Source organism: Carettochelys insculpta, chromosome 12 (assembly GCF_033958435.1).
Source record: "Carettochelys insculpta isolate YL-2023 chromosome 12, ASM3395843v1, whole genome shotgun sequence".
NCBI classification, from domain to species: Eukaryota; Metazoa; Chordata; order Testudines; family Carettochelyidae; genus Carettochelys; species Carettochelys insculpta.
Genome location: NC_134148.1, coordinates 33,613,645 through 33,633,015, shown reverse-complemented (window position 1 = coordinate 33,633,015; position 19,371 = coordinate 33,613,645). Strand labels below are relative to the sequence as shown.

The 19,371-nt window shown below is 47.4% G+C and overlaps 1 protein-coding gene and 1 pseudogene across 1 annotated transcript in view; both read left to right on the top strand.

Annotated features, from left to right (window-relative positions):
* FAM174B (family with sequence similarity 174 member B) overlaps window positions 1–18,329 on the top strand; it is a 54,690-nt gene extending 36,361 nt beyond the window's left edge. Inside the window, exon 3 of the mRNA XM_075006552.1 lies at window positions 18,225–18,329. Coding sequence (XP_074862653.1) covers window positions 18,225–18,228 — 4 coding nt within the window. The 3' untranslated portion in view covers window positions 18,229–18,329. The remainder of the gene's footprint in view (window positions 1–18,224) is intronic.
* On the top strand, window positions 18,260–19,129 carry LOC142019868 (F-actin-capping protein subunit alpha-1 pseudogene; annotated as a pseudogene).
* Window positions 19,130–19,371: the final 242 nt, after the last annotated feature.

The following is a 19,371-nucleotide window of genomic DNA, read 5'->3' as shown; positions in this document are numbered from 1 at the left end:
TGTTCATGTCTCTCCAAGGCAGAGGTGCTGCTAGCAGGATTGTTATCCCTTCCAATTGATCCAAAACATGGAGCTGGGTCTTCCCTGTGCCAGGGAACTGTGTTTTGTGTGTCTGATTCCTGAGCTGATGGAATACTCCATTGCTGCTGGAGGGGCACTCCAGGAAACCCATCTGCTCTCCTACCCTCCTCCAGAGCCCTCTGACTGCGTAATTTTAGAAGGACCCAGCGTACGTTATAAAAATTCTTCAACAGGAGCGTTTCTATTCTATTTTAGTATGAAATAAACATGCCTGTATCTATAGAACTTGCTGTGCATATCTCTAATCTGTTGATCAATATTGTGATTATGTCTGTCAATGTGATGAGTAAGCACACAGCACTTTGAAGAAATGCCTGGGCTGTGCAGTGTCTGTTTAAGGAGATGGTTGTGGCCGTCTGTTTGGCTCTCCAGACAAGCTGGAACTTTCAAGTGTGCGATTCAGATCGTATTTGGACCTAGAAACCCTGATCTGGGAACGTGTTTCTCTCTGGGGCTCTGAAACTAGGCCACCTCTGAGCTCAGTGACCTACATTTCCCAGGTTTGAAATGGCAGAATAATGCAGTAATTGTCATGCTCTGTGATGTCTGGTAATGTTTCTGTGTGTGTGGGGGGGTCGGTCTTGAAGGTGTAGCTCAGTGGGAATATTGGGATGTGCTTAATTGGGTAAGGAAAAACGATGAATTTCTGCTGTTGTACTTCTATAGTGCCTCCTCGCCCAACGTCTCCCAGGATGCGTGTGAATGCACAGGGGTAGTGGAGGTTGTGCCGGGTGGGTGATGAGTTGAAAAGAGACTGTGCCATGCACTCCATCTGGTTCTTGCTAGCAGGGCCAGATTAACTCTCCTGAACACCCAGAGCTATTAGATTCTGTGGGGCTTGTGAGGCTCTGGACTGGAGCCAAAACTGTGGATTTCAGAGTGTGGAGGGGGCTGTCGGATGAAGCAGGGGGTGAGGGCTCCAAGTGGAGGTGGAGCTTTGGGTTAAGCAGTTTGGGGTGCAGGAGTGAGTTACAGGTTACACGGCTGCCAGACAGCCACATAGTTGAAGAAGCTACAAAGCCAGCCCCAATACCTAGCGTGAGCATCTCTTATGGGACAAGTTTACAGTAGCTTGAATACTGAAGAGAGACCTCAGGGTTGGATTATTAACTCAGTTTTCAAGCTGCTCAGAGGTTGAACATCAGGCTGTGTACTGCTTTGTTAGGCGCCTATGCAATTAGCATTGATTTTAAATTCCCAGCCAATTCACATACTGCTACTTCAGAGTAACCAAGTAGTCTCTTGTGGGCCCTTCCAAAGTTTGCATTTGCTGAGGTTGGAACAAGGAGCCAGTGCTAAAAACACCATTTGCTTCCACAGATGGTATGAGTGCCTAGTAATAATAACTTTGTACTCCATAGGGTGAAGTGCTTTGTAGATCTTGGGCCTGTAGGTTGTGAAGTCATTTATTTAAGAACACAAAAGGTGCCATCTGCAACTATTCTGATAGTCTGGCATTTCGGACTCGTGTGAATGACCTGACAAGAGGAAGGCAATGGAGAATCAGCTCCTCCTGTACAGGGATCACTGTATATGCCACAAATGTGGCCATCTCCAGGATGGAACGCAGGGGCTGTTTTTCAGCCTGGACACTGCACACCACTGTGTGTGGGCAAGGAAGGGAATGCTAATAGATGAAGTTGAAACTGTTAAAGTGCAAACAGCATAGGCAGCATACGTACGCTGGTAGGGGGAGAGGTGGATACATTGGATGGTAGGGATAGGGTCCGGCGTGACTGAGAGAAATTGGAAGATTGAGCCAAAAGAAATCTGATGATGTTCAACAAGAACAAGTGCGAAGTCCTGCACTTGGGATGGAAGAATCCCAAGCATTGTTACAGGCTGGGGACCAACTGGCTAAGCAGCAGTTTGGCGGAAAAGGCACTTGGGATTACAGTGGATCAGCTGTTGGATATGAGTCAATCAGCAGTGTGAGCTTGTAGCCAAGAAGACTAATGGCATATTGGGGTGCACTAGGAAGAGCATTTCCAGCAGATCTAGAGAAGTCATTATTTCCCTTTATTCTGCACTGGTGAGGCCACAGCTGGAGTATAGCATCCAGATCTGGGCCCCCCAGTATAGAAGGGTTGTGTATGCATTAGAGAGGGCCCAGTGGAGAGCAACCAAAATGATTAGGTGGAGTATATGACTTATGAGAAGGAGCAGAGGGATTTTGGCTTATTTAGTTTACAGAAGAGAAGGGTATTGGAGGGGATTTGATTACAGCCTTCAACTACCTGATGGGGATTCCAAAGAGGATGGAGAGAGGCTGTTCTTAGTGGTGAAAAGTGACAGAACAACCAGCAATGGTTTTGAGTTGCAGTGCAGGAGGTCTGTTGGATATTAGAAAATATCTTCCAGGAGGGTGGTGAAGCACTGGAATGGGTTATCCAGAGAGGTGATAGAATCTCCATCCCTAGAGGTTTATAAATTCCAGCTTGGCAAAGTCCTGGCTGGGATGATTTACTGTAGTCGGGATTGCTCCTGGCTTTAGCACAAGGTTGGATTTGATGACCTCTTAAGATCTCTTCCTCGTGTATGAATCTACCAAGAATCTGCCCTGGCTCCCTGCCTTACTGACTCCTGTGCTACAGGTTTGTATTAATATTTGTGAAATCGAATCCAGCTACACTCTTCAGCACACCAGATCCATTCAAACACAAGCTGTAAGTCATTAGCAAATGCCTTCATCTTCAAGTGTGATGTCCCAGTATTTGTAAGAGGAACGTCTATGATCATTGATTAAAAATGAGGTTCAAAAAGGATGAATCCCAGAAGATTAATGCTAATTTTATTATAATCATGTCTATGGTATCATCTTGATAAGCACTGATTTAACCAGATATCAGTTAGAGTGAACCTTTAATGCTACCAGAGGAAATACAATGTTCTGGTGAAAATACCTATAAATAACAGCTAGCTCTTCGTATGATTTTCAGCCATTGATTTCAACTGCTTTAAAAAAATAGGCAAGTAACAGACTATCCCTGTTTAACAGATAGGGAAACAGTTGCACAGGTCTGCCCAAGGTTACATGATGTGTATTTAAGGACCAGGTAACGGGCGTGGTCAGAAATTGTCCATCAATTTTTTTCCTATGGAAAAATGCGGTTTTTGCAAAATGACATTGTCTGCAAAAACACTTCGGTTTTGCCAACATTTCCATTTTCCGTGAAGAACATTAAAACACTTTGTTTCAAGTCAGGATGATTCAAATAGAAATGACTTGTTTCAGGTGTGTTCAGCTGAGATGCCATAATATATGCCCAACATGGGTTTTCTGGGAGGGAGGGGGGGCAGGTTGTACCCCAGTAATGCATCATGAGCTTCACATGTCCACAGTGTATCCTGGGGAATGTAGTCTAGCTGGGGAACTTCGCCAATACGGGCAAGTGGAGACAGGAGGCATGTGAACTACAAATCCCATGAAGCATCACACAGACTCAGAGGAACATAAACTAGTGTCAAACCTAGACAAACTGAAGATTCCAACATTTCTGTATCACAGTTTTTTGGAACTTTTTCTACGAAAAATTGGCACTTTTGTCTGGATTCAGGATGAATCAGGATGTTACAATAGCAGATTTTTCTGAAGGATGAAAAATCCAATGTTGTCCTGAAAACAATGTTTATATAGCAGATTGTTGAATATTGTGTACTGCTAACAACTCCTGTCCCTCTAATGCAATGGTTTTCAACCAGTGTGCCACTTGTGCTGTGACATTTCATAAATTTACCCCATGGTGGCTCTTTGCATAATTGCTGTGAGGGGAAATGCTGACCTGCAGGAGCCCGTTGGTGCTGGGAGGCAGCTGAAATGCTGCTTCCTGGCCCAGACAGACTGGCAGGGAGCCTGCCCCCCATCCCAGCTGTGGCAAGTGGGGAGGAAAGGAGGATGGGAGCCTGTTGAAACTCAGAAGCAGTTTCAGTGCCATATTCTGGCTCCAATGTACTGGCAGGAAGGGGAGCTTGCTTTCTGGACGTGCCTCCCCACCCTGCGAGTGATCGAACATTTCAGCGGTTACTTGATTACTCAACATCCCCTTGGATCCTTGTTTAGCTTGTTGTATGCGCTATGTTGCAAACCTCTGCCATAAGACCTTAAGCATAGTAAACGTGATGTTTATAAGCAATCGAGTCAGCTGAAAACAAGCAGTGTGCCGTGGAATTCTGTCTCATTGATGTGCGCCTTGTTACTGAAAAGGCTGGGAACTGCTGCTCTGATGGGTCTGGGCGCAGTGAGTTTCCCTGAAGTTCTGAGTGGCCAAACTATGCAGCTTAATGCCTACTTGTTGGGTTCATGGAAGGATACAGATTTTCTTACATTGCACATGTGGTAGACACTTGCTAATGCATACAATTAGGGATTCACAGAAAAGGATGACAATCTCCCCATTCCTCACTCGGGGCTTATTAGTAGGCATGGAAGGATTTGATTTTTATTTGCAAGCCTTTGTAAATAGCAATTTCGCTGTGTACACAGAAACTGAGGAAACCATATTCCTGTCCATAATCAAAATGTACAGCTAGAAAAAGGAAGGGAAATGCTAGTGGGGACCTTATGAGAGTTTGCTTTAAGGCTCTTTGCTTTCATATATTTTGAAGGGTGAGGCTGCTAAGTTGTTTTAGTGACTGCATAGCATGAACTTTTTGACTTTCAAGATCTGCCGTCATTAAATAATTATTGATTCGCCCCCATCCCTGTTGCTGGTCCCCCCCATAAATTTCCCACCACTCAAAGTGTAAATCGATTGGGGGGGGGAATAAAATAAGGTAACCCCTTAATTTTGTTCAACTATGAAAATAGAAAGAAAAATTGAAAAAGTTGAAAGATAAAGATGGATATTATGTTGAAATTATATAAAAAGGTTGAATTCTGCCCAGCCCACTTCTTAATGAGATGAGACCAGGCCACAGCTTCAACAGTTTTTTCCTCAGTGTGTGGTATAATAAATAATTAAAAATAACTACTGTCAAAATAAATGGCTCAAGTCCACTTGGGCAAGCCTATGAGACATTATTCTTCTGGTGTGGTGGTTTGTTGGTTATTATGTAACGCGTATGGCGTGGTAACTCACAACGTCAAGTAATTGGTAATGAGTTTCCCAGTCATTAGTTCAAATTAGTGAGGCTCTGATGACAAACAGAATCGTGACATCTCATTGTGGAGAAAGTTTCAATCTGACCCTTGATGGAGTCAGAACAGTGGCTTACTTCATTCATATTTTTGACAAAAGATAGAAACAGAACAGTTACATAAGAGTATCAACTCCAAGTCCATGGCTCTTTTGCAATCGGAGAATGTTCCTATTCGAGTCTCAGCTGATGAAACAGAGCTGTACTTCTTTCCTGAGAACAACTAAAGAACATTCTCTGGAAAGAGGCAGAACTAAAAAAGTCAAAGCTATACACATTCTATTTTCCATTTTTCACAACCCCTTTCTGACAACAGAGCAAGGGCATTTTGCAAACTATAGTATCATAGGGCTGGAAGGGACCTCAGAAGGTCATCTAGTCCAGCCCCCTGCTTCAAGCAGGACCAACCCCAACTAAGTCATCTCAGCCAGGACCTTGTCAAGCTGGGACTTAAAAACCTCTAGGGATGCAGATTCCACCACCTCTCTAGGCAACACATTCCAGTGCTTCACCATCCTCCTGGTGAAGTAGTTTTTCCTAATACCCAACCTACCTCTCCCTCTGTAATTTCTGCCATCTGTCACCACTGAGAACAATTTCTCTCCATCCTCTTTAGAGCTCCCCTTCAGGAAGCTGAAGGTTGCTGTTAAATCACCTGTCATTCTTCTCTTCTGTAAATTAAATAATCCCAAATCCCTCAACCTCTCCTCATAGGTCGTGTGCTCCAGCTCCTTAATCATTTTTGTTGCCCTCCGCTGAACCAAACTCTTTCATATCTGGCATTCTATCATCCAGAACTCTCAGTAAACCAACATTTTAACCATAAACAAATTTTACGTGTTCCAAAGAACAGTATAGTGAAAGTAATTACAAATAAATACAGTGTAAGTTTACAGTGTGCAATACTACTGTTGTTGGTAAATAAAGTACTCTGCATATATTTGTGTTTGTCTTAATATGTAATCTTGTTTTTCTTTAATGTTATGCACTGCTAGGTGTATCTCTCTATTATCTACAATATTTGAGTATTGGGCAACCACCCAGTCATGGGGCTCTCAGATACGAAAAAGTTTACTGTAGTCTTTCAAAATATCCACTCAATTTGCAGCAGTCAAAAAAGCAAACAGAGAACTGGGAATCATTAAGAAAGGTTTTTGGAAAAATAAAAGAGAAAATATCATATTGCTTCTGTATAAAGCCAGGGCGTTCCCACAGCTTGAATATTGAGCGAGAGAATGATTGTCCCATCTCAGAAACGATATACTGGAATTGGAGACGGTTCAGAAAAAGGCAACGCAAGTGAGTAGGGGTATGGAATGGCTTCCATATGAGGAAAGATTGAAAAACAGACTTCTTACCTTGGGAAAAGAAACAACTGTGGATATGATTGTGGTCTATAAAATCATAATGGGTATAGAGAAAATAGATGAGTGCTATTTACTCCTTCTCAAAGCACAAGAACTAGCGGGGGGTCACCAAATGAAGTTAGTGGGCAGCAAGTTAAAAGAAACAAAAGGAAGTATTTCCTCACACAACACAGTTAACCTGGGGAACTCCGTGCCAGAAGGTGTTTTGAAGGCCAGGACTGTAACAGGATTCAAAAAAGAACTTGATGTATTCATGGAGGGTAGGTCCATCAATGGAAGCTAGCCAGGATGGCCAGAGCTGGTGTTTCTAGCCTCTGCTTGCTGGAAACTGGTCATGAACATCAGAGAATGGATCACTTCATGGTAACCAGTTCTGCTCATTCTCTCGTGGGCACTAAGTACTTGTCCCTGTCAGAAGGCAGATACTGGGCTAGAAGGACCTTTGGGCTGATCCAGTATAGCCATTCTTGCACACTTAGTGACCTTTTCAGCCTTTTGCTCTCTTGAGCCACATGTCACACTTTAAATTCTAGAGTGGGGTCAGCAACCCCCTGGCATGGGTGCCAAGAGCGGTCTGCAAGGCAGGAGCTCAGCCCTGCCCCTCCTCCATGCAGCTGGGAGTGTACTCAAAGCCAGACTGCCTGTGGATTAACAAAAGACCAGCTAATGCTCCCAAGTACCACCTCAATGGTAAAGCTCTCCGTCTTAATGTATTTATTAATGAAGCTGTTGTAAGTAGGACTATTAGTGACTTTAAAGAGTATCACCAGCACTCGGACCAGCCTTGGAAAGGTTGCTGACCTAGGCATTTCTCTCTAATGGCGATTCCAACCAAGGGTGACTGGGGGGTGCGTGTGGGGCCACATGCACCCCCTGCAAGGTGGGAGAGACTGGCCAGAAGCCAACAGGGAGGCTTGCAGGCTGCAGCCCAGAGCGGGAGTACATGCCATGCCCTCCCTCCCGCACTCACTGGCAGTGGTGCAGCAAGGAAGGTGGTTTCAGCCATGCTGTGCCGCTTCTACAGGGGGAATGCTGGGGTGGGCCTGCCTCTCCCTGGAGGGGCACAGCCAGAGAGCACCGCCCCTCAAGCTGGGCCTTCTCTGCTATACTGCCAGTGAGTGCAGGGGATGTGCAACAGAGACTTCTGCTGCTAGTGCCAGCCCCGCAGCCCTGCTAGGCTGGGGGAAGAGGTGTGGAGCAAGGGTGGGGAGAAGTAAGGCCTGGGATTGAATGGGATTGTCCTGGCCCTTTCCTGGGCTGAGGGGGCATGTGGCTGGTGCTACCTCTCCTTCCCTTGTCGCCAGTTGCTTCTGAGCCCAACCTTTTCCTTTGATCCTCTCAGGCTCAGGGCAGAAACACGGGAATCAGGGTCTGCGCCAACAGCTGCAAAGAAAAAAGTGTGGGAAAAACAAAGTGAAGTTTCACATTGGTCCATGGAGCCTGAGGGGGCTGGAGCTTGGAAGCAATTCCAAGGCTCTTGCTGGGGAAAGCAGCAGGTGGCACTGATAAGCCCTGTCAGCCTTTGCGGGCTCCCTGCTCTTTTACCCCTTTCCTTCTCTGCCTTCTGAGCATCAGCACTGGGCAGCTCACGGCTATTACCCTTAATTTCAGACCTGTCCCTGCATGATGCCTCCTTGAGGGCAGCACTGCACTGCCTCATCACTGCAAGTTCCTGGCTGCGTTTGTGTGGCTTCAGGCCCTAACCTAAAGAGACAGAGCTGATCACAGTAAGGGGCCAAAGGGCCTGGTGGCCAGCCAACCTGCCATTCCTTCAGGGCAGCAGTTTCTCCCTAAGCCACCCACTTTCCTCCAAGAGGCCCTCTCACCTTTCCATGCTGAAATGGCATCTGAGGGTGAGGGCCAAGAGCCACGAGCTGTGGCAGGGGGGTTGGTTTTGCAGGGGGTGGTGGGGGGAACATACAGCCTCACACATGCCTCCAGGGAGGTGCCTTCTGTTGTGTCGTTCCACACAGATGTTCTGAGTCATAAGCTGAGCTCAGCTGTGTTAAGAAATGCCGTGGTGTCATCAACTCTTGTAAGTTCTACACTCCTGGAGTCCTAGAAAGATAGAGCTGGAAAGGACCTTGCTAGATCACGTAGCCCTGCCCCACTTTTCATCACTGCAGTTAGCAATCTCTCTAATGTAGCTCAGCAGGAGAGGGAAGGCTGGGGCCATGCGCTTCCCACAGGAGAGGGTGTCCAGCCCCTACAATGGGGGGAGGGGCTTGGCTCTCACAGGGGCACAGGGCAGAAGGGGCAGGGCTGGGGGCTTGCCTCCCCCAGCTCTAGGTTCACCCATCACCCAGGATTGCTCGCTATATGCAAGTCTGGCTGATTCTTTATTCCAGAATTAGCAAGACTCCAGCATGGCCATCCTGCCATATGTGGCTGATTGAACTCATTTCTGTGTGGAGGTGAGTGGTGGATCCTACTGGCATCTTTTGAAGGCACATCCCAACAGACTGCCTTGTTCTGTTTCCTTTCCCTTCAAGGATCTGGCTGAGCCCATCCAGCAGCTTTTTCAAATGCCAGCTCCTCTGGGACTCGTTAAAAAAATCCTTCATCAATGCTCCCTCTCCCTCTACTGGGCTGCCCTTTAAGCCCTTTGTTCTGTCACTACCTGCCTCAGATTGCTTTGGCAGGAAGGTTGCCATAGTGATCTCAGATTCACCTCAGTCCCAAAACCTCCAGATTCAGTGTATGAAGCACTCCTTTTAACGGGCCCAAGGGGAAGCCTGCCAACCAGTCACCCAGGGTCAGTGATACAGATTTGCATTCTCAAGACAGCTCAGCTGCTGGAGGGCCATCTGCTAACTAGCATTGCTTCCTTATGTCTTACCCTTTGCTGTCTGTATAACCAGGTAACATGGTCAGGTGTCAGCAGTGGTAGTAGTATTAAACACGCCTCTCTGCAAAATGCCAAGCTGCCTTTTCCAAAGGATTGCTTGGAAGCGCTAATCTAAACTGTTGGCCAGTGTCAGAAATGGCTGTATGATGAGGGGCTGTAGGAAGCCCTTATTGGATAGTAATTCAATGCGGGTTTGGGAGGTTGTTTTATCCTTGGGATTCTGTTTTCACACTGATTATTATTAAATGTTCAAGGCTCATATTCATGTGTTTCTATTGGTGGTGCACATAAAATTTATTCTGCCCATGCATGAAAAAAATTGGAGGGAACATTGGTCAGGACTGGAATTTGCTTCTTCATAGAGGTTTGGTTGGGTTCCCTGTGATATTTAGACTTCCTGTTAGTGAGAGCCCTGGATATGGACAGAACTCACACTCCCTGCTGCTGCTAACCACTGCTGTGCATGGGGGTTTGGGAGGTTGTTATTTTATCCTGGGGATTCTGTTTTCACAGTAAGTCTTGTTAACTTTTCAAGGCTAATTTTCCTTAAACTACAAGCTTAGTGCCCTTCACTCTTCAAGGGCTGCTCAGAGGCACAACAGCTCCTGGTGCCTTGCATGACAGCACTTTGAATTCCCTCTGTAGTAAGAGAGAAAATGCTCAGCAGTGGTGGGTATCTCCTGATACCTGGCAGTGCATCTTCCAGAGGCACCCTGTGCAGGGGACACACAAAATTAGCTGTCCACCCCCTCCAGCTTTTTCCAGGATTCACACTCAAATGTGGCCAGCTGCAGCCCAGGGAACCTGACTGCAGGAGCTTTGGCAAACACAGCCAGAGAGGTGGCTCAGCAGAGGAGAATGCCTAGGCAATGGAGCGGCCCTGCGCTCCCCGGGGCACAGCCCAGGAGCTGTGCGCGGTGGGGGAGGCGTGAGTGAAGAAGGTGCTGAGCCCTGACCTCAGAGGCTGCTGTGAAGCTTGCGCACATGGGGCATGAACAGACTGGAAGTTGCTTCTCCCCTCCCTCAGCTGCTCTAGGGTGGTGCTGTGCGGGGCTTTGGCACTTAGAAGGCTTGGCTCCCCGGCCAGCACCCTGCGGGGAGAGTCTTGGGTTTCCCAAGGTGCTGTCCCAACCAGAAGCAGTTGGGAAAGGACGGAGTCTGCTGGCCAGGCTTTGGAGAGCTGACGCTGTGACCAGGAAAGCTTCTCCACACATCACCGGGAGCAGGATGACCTGCTGGGGATACGGAGGAGCGACGGGGAAAGGTACAAAGCAAGGAGAGGCCCACACTCACCACCCACTCTATGCCCCCAGCCACTGCCAGCCAGAGACAGGACAGGGGTGGGGTCCTGCTGGCCAAGAACCAGTACACAGCAGTGGCTGAACTGACGGACCCACAGAGGGAGCAGCCAGAGCCCCCTGCACTGCATCTTGCCTCACCACCAGTCTTGCATCCCCACCCCATTCACCCTGAGAGGGCAGGCAGCTGGCGAGCAAGGATCCAGCTGCCAGCAGGCCCTACTAGCTCTGATGTGGGCGAGAGAGACAGAAAACATGGGACAATTTGCCCTTTTTTAAAGGAAAAGTCAGGACACCTGCAGGAGGGCTTAAATATACGACTGTCCCTTTAAGACCAGGATGTCTGATCACCAGTGGCTGTACAGACATGATCCTGCATTCCCTTCCATTGTGTCTATCCCTGGTACTTTCTACCAGGAAGACCTCTCAGAAAGGGCTTATTCCATCACCTGAAACAAACGGAGATATTTGCTATATAAATGATCCCGCCTTGATGTTCTTGCCTAAAAGAAATGGACAGCGAATGATTTTTTTAAAAACAACATTCCGGTTTTCTAAGGCAGCGTTTTATTGCATTTTTTAATTGCAGTCTCAAGAATGCCATAAAATCCACACCACAGACACAATTGTTTCCATTACCTGTTTGTAATAAAAAGCCATCAATGAACGGAACAGTCGCCTGATCAGCCTCCTCTGCCCCCTCCCTCAAATAGGCTAATCGAAGCTCCACTCCACAATGGTAATAAAACCGTTAGCCAAGAAGTGGTTTGTGTTCTGACACCCATGTAACACCTTCTCTCCCCAGCGTCCATCCCTAATTGCATTTCATTTAGCACACATAATTACTGAAATGACTTCTTCCAAAAATAAGCTGTGGAGTATTCAGAGCCGTCTTGCTTCTCAGCGCTGGTGCCGGTTTCAGACAAGAAATCTGTGCATTTCAGCTCCCCTTGGGAAGCTCGGGTAGAGGCCGAAGCACTTGTGATTTCTCCTGGTCACTAGAATCCTGGAAAAAGGCTAGAAAAACCAGGAGCTGGAGCAGGTGAGCAGCAATGAGTATAAAGCGTGATGCTGGCTCAGTCATTAGGCATTTGTTATGGTGCCTGAAGTCAGCAATCTAAACAATTCATCAGGTCTCAAGCCAGAAAAAAGGTGCTGGAGGAAATGAAGCCATGGTAATTTCCCCCAAACTAATGGGCTAACATGCATCATAATGAATTAGGTGGATTGAGGTTTACCAGCTGGCTTTGAACGTGCATAGGGACTGACACAAGAGTCCTCACATCTAGGGGTGGCCAGATGGCTGCCCACTGGCTTTGATCAGTTGTTCCATGCAATTCTACAATGAGTCCTTCAATGAACATTTTCCAGCCTTGGTTTCTAAATGTAACCCTTTTGCCAGGTGGAACCAGCATCAGCCAGGGCTGGGTTCAATATCTAGGGGTTCCTCTCCATCCATCCAACACAGAATTGGCTCAAGCCCTCACCCAGTAACCTGGGAAATTCCCACACACGGGGGTGCTCTGAGAAGCAATGCTGCCCCACTCATAAGCACCGAGTCTGACTGCAGAAAAATAAACTTTTATAAAAGTGTGTGTGTGGGTGGGGGATGTAACTTGGCATTAATTTGGGAAAACACCACAAACAGGTTCATAAACCATATGTAAAAGTGTCACCTCAGGTAGGTTGGTCAGTGTCCTTTTCCTCTCAGGTTCTTAGTCCAGCAATGCTCCGTCCTCCCCCACGTGCCACTCACAGTTGCTGCCCTTGGTCAGAGCAGCCCCAAAATTCAGAGGTGCAGCTGCAGAGTTCACCTCCCATCTTGGGTGGGGCGTTGGGGGGGAAAGAGGCATCTTACTCACTCCACAGGTCACTTGCCAGCCACCTACTCATTGCTCTCTGCCACTCAAGGCATCTCCCCACTGTTGTCCTGCTGGCTGCTCATGGCGTCTCTCCACTGCTACCTTGCTGGCTGTCAGTCACCATCCACTGCTATCCACTTTTTGGCTGTAACTTCTGCCTATCAGTCTGAAATGATTTCAGCTCACAGTGATTTCAACTCTTAGGGTTTGTCTACATTAGTGTTTTTTTAAATCCTTTTTTCCATTGCCCCCCCAGCCCAAAGTGTTCATGCAGCCAAGCAGGATAATTCCAGATAAGAAGGCCTTTCCCTCAGAATAATTACTCCATCCCTGTGAATGACTTTCGCAGGCCCCCCACTCTTTTAAGGTCGAAAAGGAATGTGTGTGAACAAAGCACAGCTATTACTGCCTCATGTGAAGGCTCCTTTTGCAATGGTGTAGCTGTGAACTGTGGCTGCAAATGAGATTGCTGTGGCTGTGTGGATGCGATCTTCCAACATTACTTATTTAGACATTAGAATGTCGAAACAGTAACGTGGAGACAAACCTGCAGCATAGACACAGCCTGAGCAAGCAGGGTAGAAGAAACACATCTCCAACACAGTTAATATAAGGAAGAGGTACCTAATGATGCCTTTGTTCTTTGAAGGGGGAAGGGAAACAAATCAAACCAGTCAAGGCAGGGAAGGCCATTTAGCTTCCTGACCAGAGTTATTTTCCATCACCCTTCTCTTCTCATATATCTTTGAAATTCGAGCCCCTGCTAAGCAAGGCTCTTTCTGCTAACAGCCCTTCCACTTTGGAACAGATTTACCACAGTCCTGTTCTGTATTCCCACAGAATTGCAGACATCGATAACCATAGTTCAACTATCCCTACATTTAATGCAAAAATAAGTAGGGTTGGGTCACAAACTAAGGTGTTTTGTTTTTAAACGTGGTTGATCACAATGATAAAAATACCACTCTGTCTGCTAAATATCTAACAAATCTAAGCAAACCAGGGGCAAACTGTATTTACACAGACATATGCTGGGTCTCTCTCCACCTCCAGCTAGCTATAAGAGACATTTCTTCAGATCCTGCTTACATAAAAATGAGGCTTCAAAGACATCCATTATTAAAATGGAGGTGTGCCCATTGCAGACTGTGTGGGTGAAATCCAGCTCCGCAGAATTTATGAGAGCTTTACCATTAAGTTTGACGGAGCCAGGCTTTCACCCTTGGTTTCCACCCTGCACAGCTACAGATGTAGCACTGCATTCTGGGACCTGTAGCTTTTTATAAGATCTGCATAAGAGGTAAAGCCTCCTGCAATCTGATTCACTACTTTGCAAACTGGGTGGTACTATAGGACTCCTAGCTACTGGCCATCAGGCTCATCCATTAAACAAAATTTGTCTACCCTGACTTGTATATCTCCAGATACAGAGGTGCTTCAAAAATGCCCTGTTCAGCTCTCACATTTGCAATTGAAGCTTTCCCCTTGGGTGCTTGAAAGCCTCTAACTCCAATCTCAGATGGCGCATAAATGCCACATTACTGACATTGAAGGACACAGTTTAGTTTCTGAGAAATAACAGAATGAAATAATTTGACAGAGAACAGCTAGACTTGTTTTAATTCTCTAGCCCTTCATGGGTGCTGTTGAACATACACCATCCAGCCACCCCCATAACTAATTCATTATTATGCAGCAATCGGGTGCCTCTAACATCAAATGCGTACAAATGGTGGGTGTTTAGTACCATTAGTTTCAATAGTTTTACACAACATTTGAATCTTTGGCTCGTTCCTTTTCTTTTGGAAAAATACCAAAGCCGGATGACTGCATTAGCATTATAAGCCATTCGTGGGGCCTGGCCAGGCCCGCCTAGTAGATGGAGGTCCTTATGTTTTGGCATTGCACCCATATGGAAGGCTGATATGCAGTCCAAGAATAGGATGTGTTGGTTCTCCTTCTCCTAGCAATCACAACTCCAAAGGCTCTTTCAAGTTAAGTACATTCATCTGGAAATTGTGCAGCAAGATGCTACAAGACCGAGGGTTCAGGCACGTTTTTCCTTTTGGTGGTTGATCTGAGCTCAGAAGCCTGAATTGTGGCACTTCCTTGAAAACAAAATCTCAGGTTTCAAAAAGATGGGCATGGCTATAACATGCTTAAAGCTTGTCACATCAGCAGATGGGGGTTCAAATTAGCCTGAGACCATATAGGAAAATGGAGTATTATTTCAATCCCATCTCAAATGCTGAACTTCACCAGAAGACTGAACCACCTGCAGCTGGACACAGGACACCGTGACAGACAGGTTTTATTCACTCAGAACTGGTGTAACAGGGAGTACTGCATAACCAGAGCTGAACATATGTGGCAGAGGCTGTCTGCTTCCTGGTTGTACCACTCTCAGGCCTTTTTATTCAAGCCCGCTTCAAAAGAGTCGGGCCAGATTCTCAGCCAATATAAAATCACTGGAGCGCTGTCTAGCTGCACCAGCTGAAAAGCAGAGCCATATACTGTTCTTTCTGGTGAATGCAGTAACTGGACTCCGTTTATTGATAGTTTTTACTCGACTGTTCCTAGAAGAGGAAGCACTGTGGGTTTCTGTCGTGCTAGTGTATGCAAGGAGTACAGTATTTTAATCCCGAGCATTCCAATCCTTTTGACTGTACTTAGCCAAAACCCCTCTCCTACTGACATCAAGTGAGGGTTGCCGCATGTGGCCCATTAACCGGTACGCTGCATGGTACATTGAGGTCCAAGAAATGTTACCCTGAAAATGTGTCTAATAATGAGATGGCTCCCAGGTACCTGCCTCCATGAGACAAGGAGCAAGAAGTGCTCTGGTCTAACCAGCCCCTAGGTAGATTCCTTCCACCCAGGCTGGGTGTTTGGGCCTGAAGGGGCAAGGGCAGGGTTGAGACTGGGTAGTTCACATATCCTGGGAAGAAACCCTTTGGCCCACTCCTGGATAGCACTCTACGGATGATGCTACCCTCCTTCCCTTACAGAGTGCAGGTTGGTATCTCCCTGTTGCCATGGGAACAGGCTGTTCATCCTGCTTCCGGAGGCGTGGCAGCAGGAGCTGAGCAGGCAAGGGCTCAGGCCAGGCCAGGCCCCCGCTTTGAAGTGCCCTTCAATCCTGAACTAATGTGGAGCGGGGTAGCCTGCAGGTCAGGGCACTGTAGTCTGTGGAGCTGGGTTGTGTGTAAGGAAGGGAGGATTTCCTGTTGCATTGTCCTTTGTTTGGTGCTGCAGGGGTTAGTACCAGCTCGGGCAGGGGAATCTTGTGGGTTAGGGGGTGGTTGCTGCTGCTATTTCCTCTGCTAGGGAAGGTGTTTGGCGAAAGCTCATTCTGTTATCAGCCGGGGGTGAGCTTTGATGCCCAGAGAGGATCTCTCAAACCTGCGTCAGTGCAGCGTCCCTCGGGAAGTGACAGGATGGCCAGTGAGAAATTCCCAAGATGATGAAGCAAGAGTGAAAAACAAAACCATCTCATGGGGGATGAGATTTCTGGGGACTCCTGCCATGTTTGGGCAGAGAGAGGGCAGATGATTTGCCCTTATGCCAGCCCTTCTCTCATCCTACATAGTACAAGGTATTGGTGCCCTGTTGTGTGCGTCAAAGCTGTGGAGCAGTGGCAATACGAGATGGGTGAGCAAACCCTCACTCGAAGTTGTGGCAATATTGGAAAAGGCAGCAGTGAAGAGTGAGTTTTGTGAATGGTGGACGGGGTGTGTACAGGATCTAGGCCTCAGAAGCACAATGTTCTGCTTCAGCTACGCTCATTTCTCCCAGTCACATATTTATCACCACCCAGAGAAGCTTGTTGGGAATGAATACAACCTGGCTGCTAGCCCTCGGGACCTGCTGGCAGCACTACCACGCCTCACAGCCGGTCAGGCAACCAAAAATGTCTAGGAACCAAATCCCATACAAACAGCTTCAAGCACTGGAGGCCACAGGATGACTTTGCATGTTATTGGAGCAGAATATATGATCACCTGGCCAAAGCCTATGCAGATCCACAGCCAATAAAATGGACCACCCGCCAAATGGACCTAGAGGCTTGGTACAACTTCCAGTGAACTGCAGCCAGTCTTCAGACACAATGGGTGGCGGAGGAAACCAGACAGTGCTAGCAGCACAGGGCATATTCTATAAGAAGCTGGTTTTGCCCCAGGTCCAGGGCTATGTTCAGGCTTCCTGGGTACAGGGTGAAATCCTTGGACTGACTGTGAACCTTTGTCTTTATTCAGTGGGGCCCTGGATTACAGTCAACTCTTTCATATCCAGCATTCTGTCATCTGGAACTCTCAAATAACCAGCATTTTAACTATAAGTAAACTTTAGTTATGTTTTCCATAAGTATAGTATAGTGAAAGTAAATACAAATAATACAGCAAATACAGTATAAGTTTACAGTGTACTGTACTACTGTTGTTGGTAAATAAAGTACTCTGCATACATTTATGTTTGTTTCTAAATATCTCATCTTGTTTTTCTCTAGTGTTAGGCATTGCTAGATATACCTTTCTATTACCCAGAATAATTGGATATCCGGCAACCTCCCAGTCCCGGGGCTGCCAGATGTGAAAGAGTTCACTGTATGTTGTTTCCAACCTGTGACCTGCAGTATATAACTCTGATAGTGGCTGTTTTGTCGAACTGCCTGGAACACATTATTAAGGCCTGTGGGAGCTGCCAGGAAGCAGGATAGATACAAGTGATTGCAAATTCAGAGGACCCTCCCCAGTTTTATGTTCCTGGCTTCACAGGAGAAGGTTCCTCCAACAGTTGGCATTTCCTTCAGGCTGCTGCATCTTTTGGCAGCTGAATTCATGAGACATCCTTGTGACCTTCTGGAATTGTGGAAACCCAGGCAGTTTGCTACATAAGCGCTCTTCAGTATGGATAGGAGGCAGGAATTGTAGGCCACGTAGTGACCCATGGCCTGTACCTAAGATAAGGGTGGCTGCTGCCTGTTCCATTATGGCCGTGTCTACACTAGCGCCAAACTTCGAAATGGCCACGCAAATGGCCATTTCGAAGTTTACTAATGAAGCGCTGAAATGCATATTCAGCGCTTCATTAGCATGCGGGAGGCCGCGGCACTTTGAAATTGACGCGCCTTGCCGCCGCGCGGCTCGTCCCGACGGGGCTCCTTTTCGAAAGGACCCTTCATTAGCATGCGGGAGGCCGCGGCACTTCGAAATTGACGCGCCTCGCCGCCGCGCGGCTCGTCCCGACGGGGCTCCTTTTCGAAAGGACCCCGCCTACTTTGAAGTCCCCTTATTCCATGGGAATAATTCCATGGGAATTCCATGGGAATAAGGGGACTTCAAAGTAGGCGGGGTCCTTTCGAAAAGGAGCCCCGTCGGGATGAGCCGCGCGGCGGCGAGGCGCGTCAATTTCGAAGTGCCGCGGCCTCCCGCATGCTAATGAAGCACTGAATATGCATTTCAGCGCTTCATTAGTAAACTTCGAAATGGCCATTTGTGTGGCCATTTCGAAGTTTGGGGCTAGTGTAGACGTAGCCTATGTGTGGCAAATTGCCTTTGTGGCCTGGAGCTGGGGTCAAGGTGGAGGCCCTTGGTGTATTGCCTGGAAAGCTAATTATGTTTTTTTCCTTCAGGTGAGGTAGATCTGGTATCCTCAAGCCCTACAACCATGGACAGAATGACTAGGGAACAGCCCCTGACTAGAGAAGAGAAGGTGAAGATTGTGAATGGTCTCTTGAGGCAGGCCCCACCTGAAGAATTCTGTGAGGCCTTTAGTGATCTGCACCTGCTGGTGGGAGACGACAACTTGATGTGCCAGGAAGCCGCCTCCCTCTGTGCTCTGCACAACAAGCTCCATTTCATCCCCATCAGGACCAAGGAGTGTGAGGTGCTGCTGACTCGCCACAATGAGCTGGAGGAAGAACACTTCTTTGACCCACAGAGACAGGTCTCATTTAAATTTGACCATGTGAGGCGAGAGGCAAGTGAGTTTCAGGCTTATCGACAAGAAGATGAGAAGGGTGAAGCATGGAGAAGGGCCCTCAATGAGAGTCTGAAAGCATATGTCAGCAGCCACTATTCTGAGGGGTTTTGCAGTGTGTTCATCAAGGACACAGCCATCCGGAAGATCCTCATTGCCTGCATTGCAGGTCGTCTGCACCAGCCCTCTGCCTTCTGGAATGGCCTGTGGAAGTCAGAGTGGACTTTCACCCTGACTCCCACTTCCACTTCCACCCAGGTGGCCGGGACCATCATGGTGCAAGCTCACTACTTTGAGGATGGCAACATCCACCTGACAACATGCAAGAATGTGGCTGAGACTCTTCCTGTCACCACTGAGATGCAGACCGCCCAAGACTTTGTGAAGCTGCTGGAGGATGCAGACAACAGGTTCCAGGATGGGCTGATGGAAGAATACCGGAGGATAAGCAATACCCACCTGAAGGCTTTCCGAAGACAGCTGCCAATCACCCACAGCATGATCGACTGGGAGAAAATAGTGACAGCGAAGATTGTGGAGGCAGCTGCTGTCCCATGAAAGGCTGGTTTGCATGGGCTATCTGAATAAGGGGTTCAGGAATGGGAGATCGTATTAAGAACCCTTTCAAATAAAGAGAGAAAAAGAAAATTGAAAAATCAGAGAAAATGAAGGATAGGAAGAGTTCTAGGGTGTCGAGCCAGGGCACTCTCCTAGGAGGTTGGGCGATCCCAGTGTAAATGTTCTGTTAACCGATGCTGAGAGCAGCTCATGTGCTCACATCGACAATAAGCGCTCGCAAG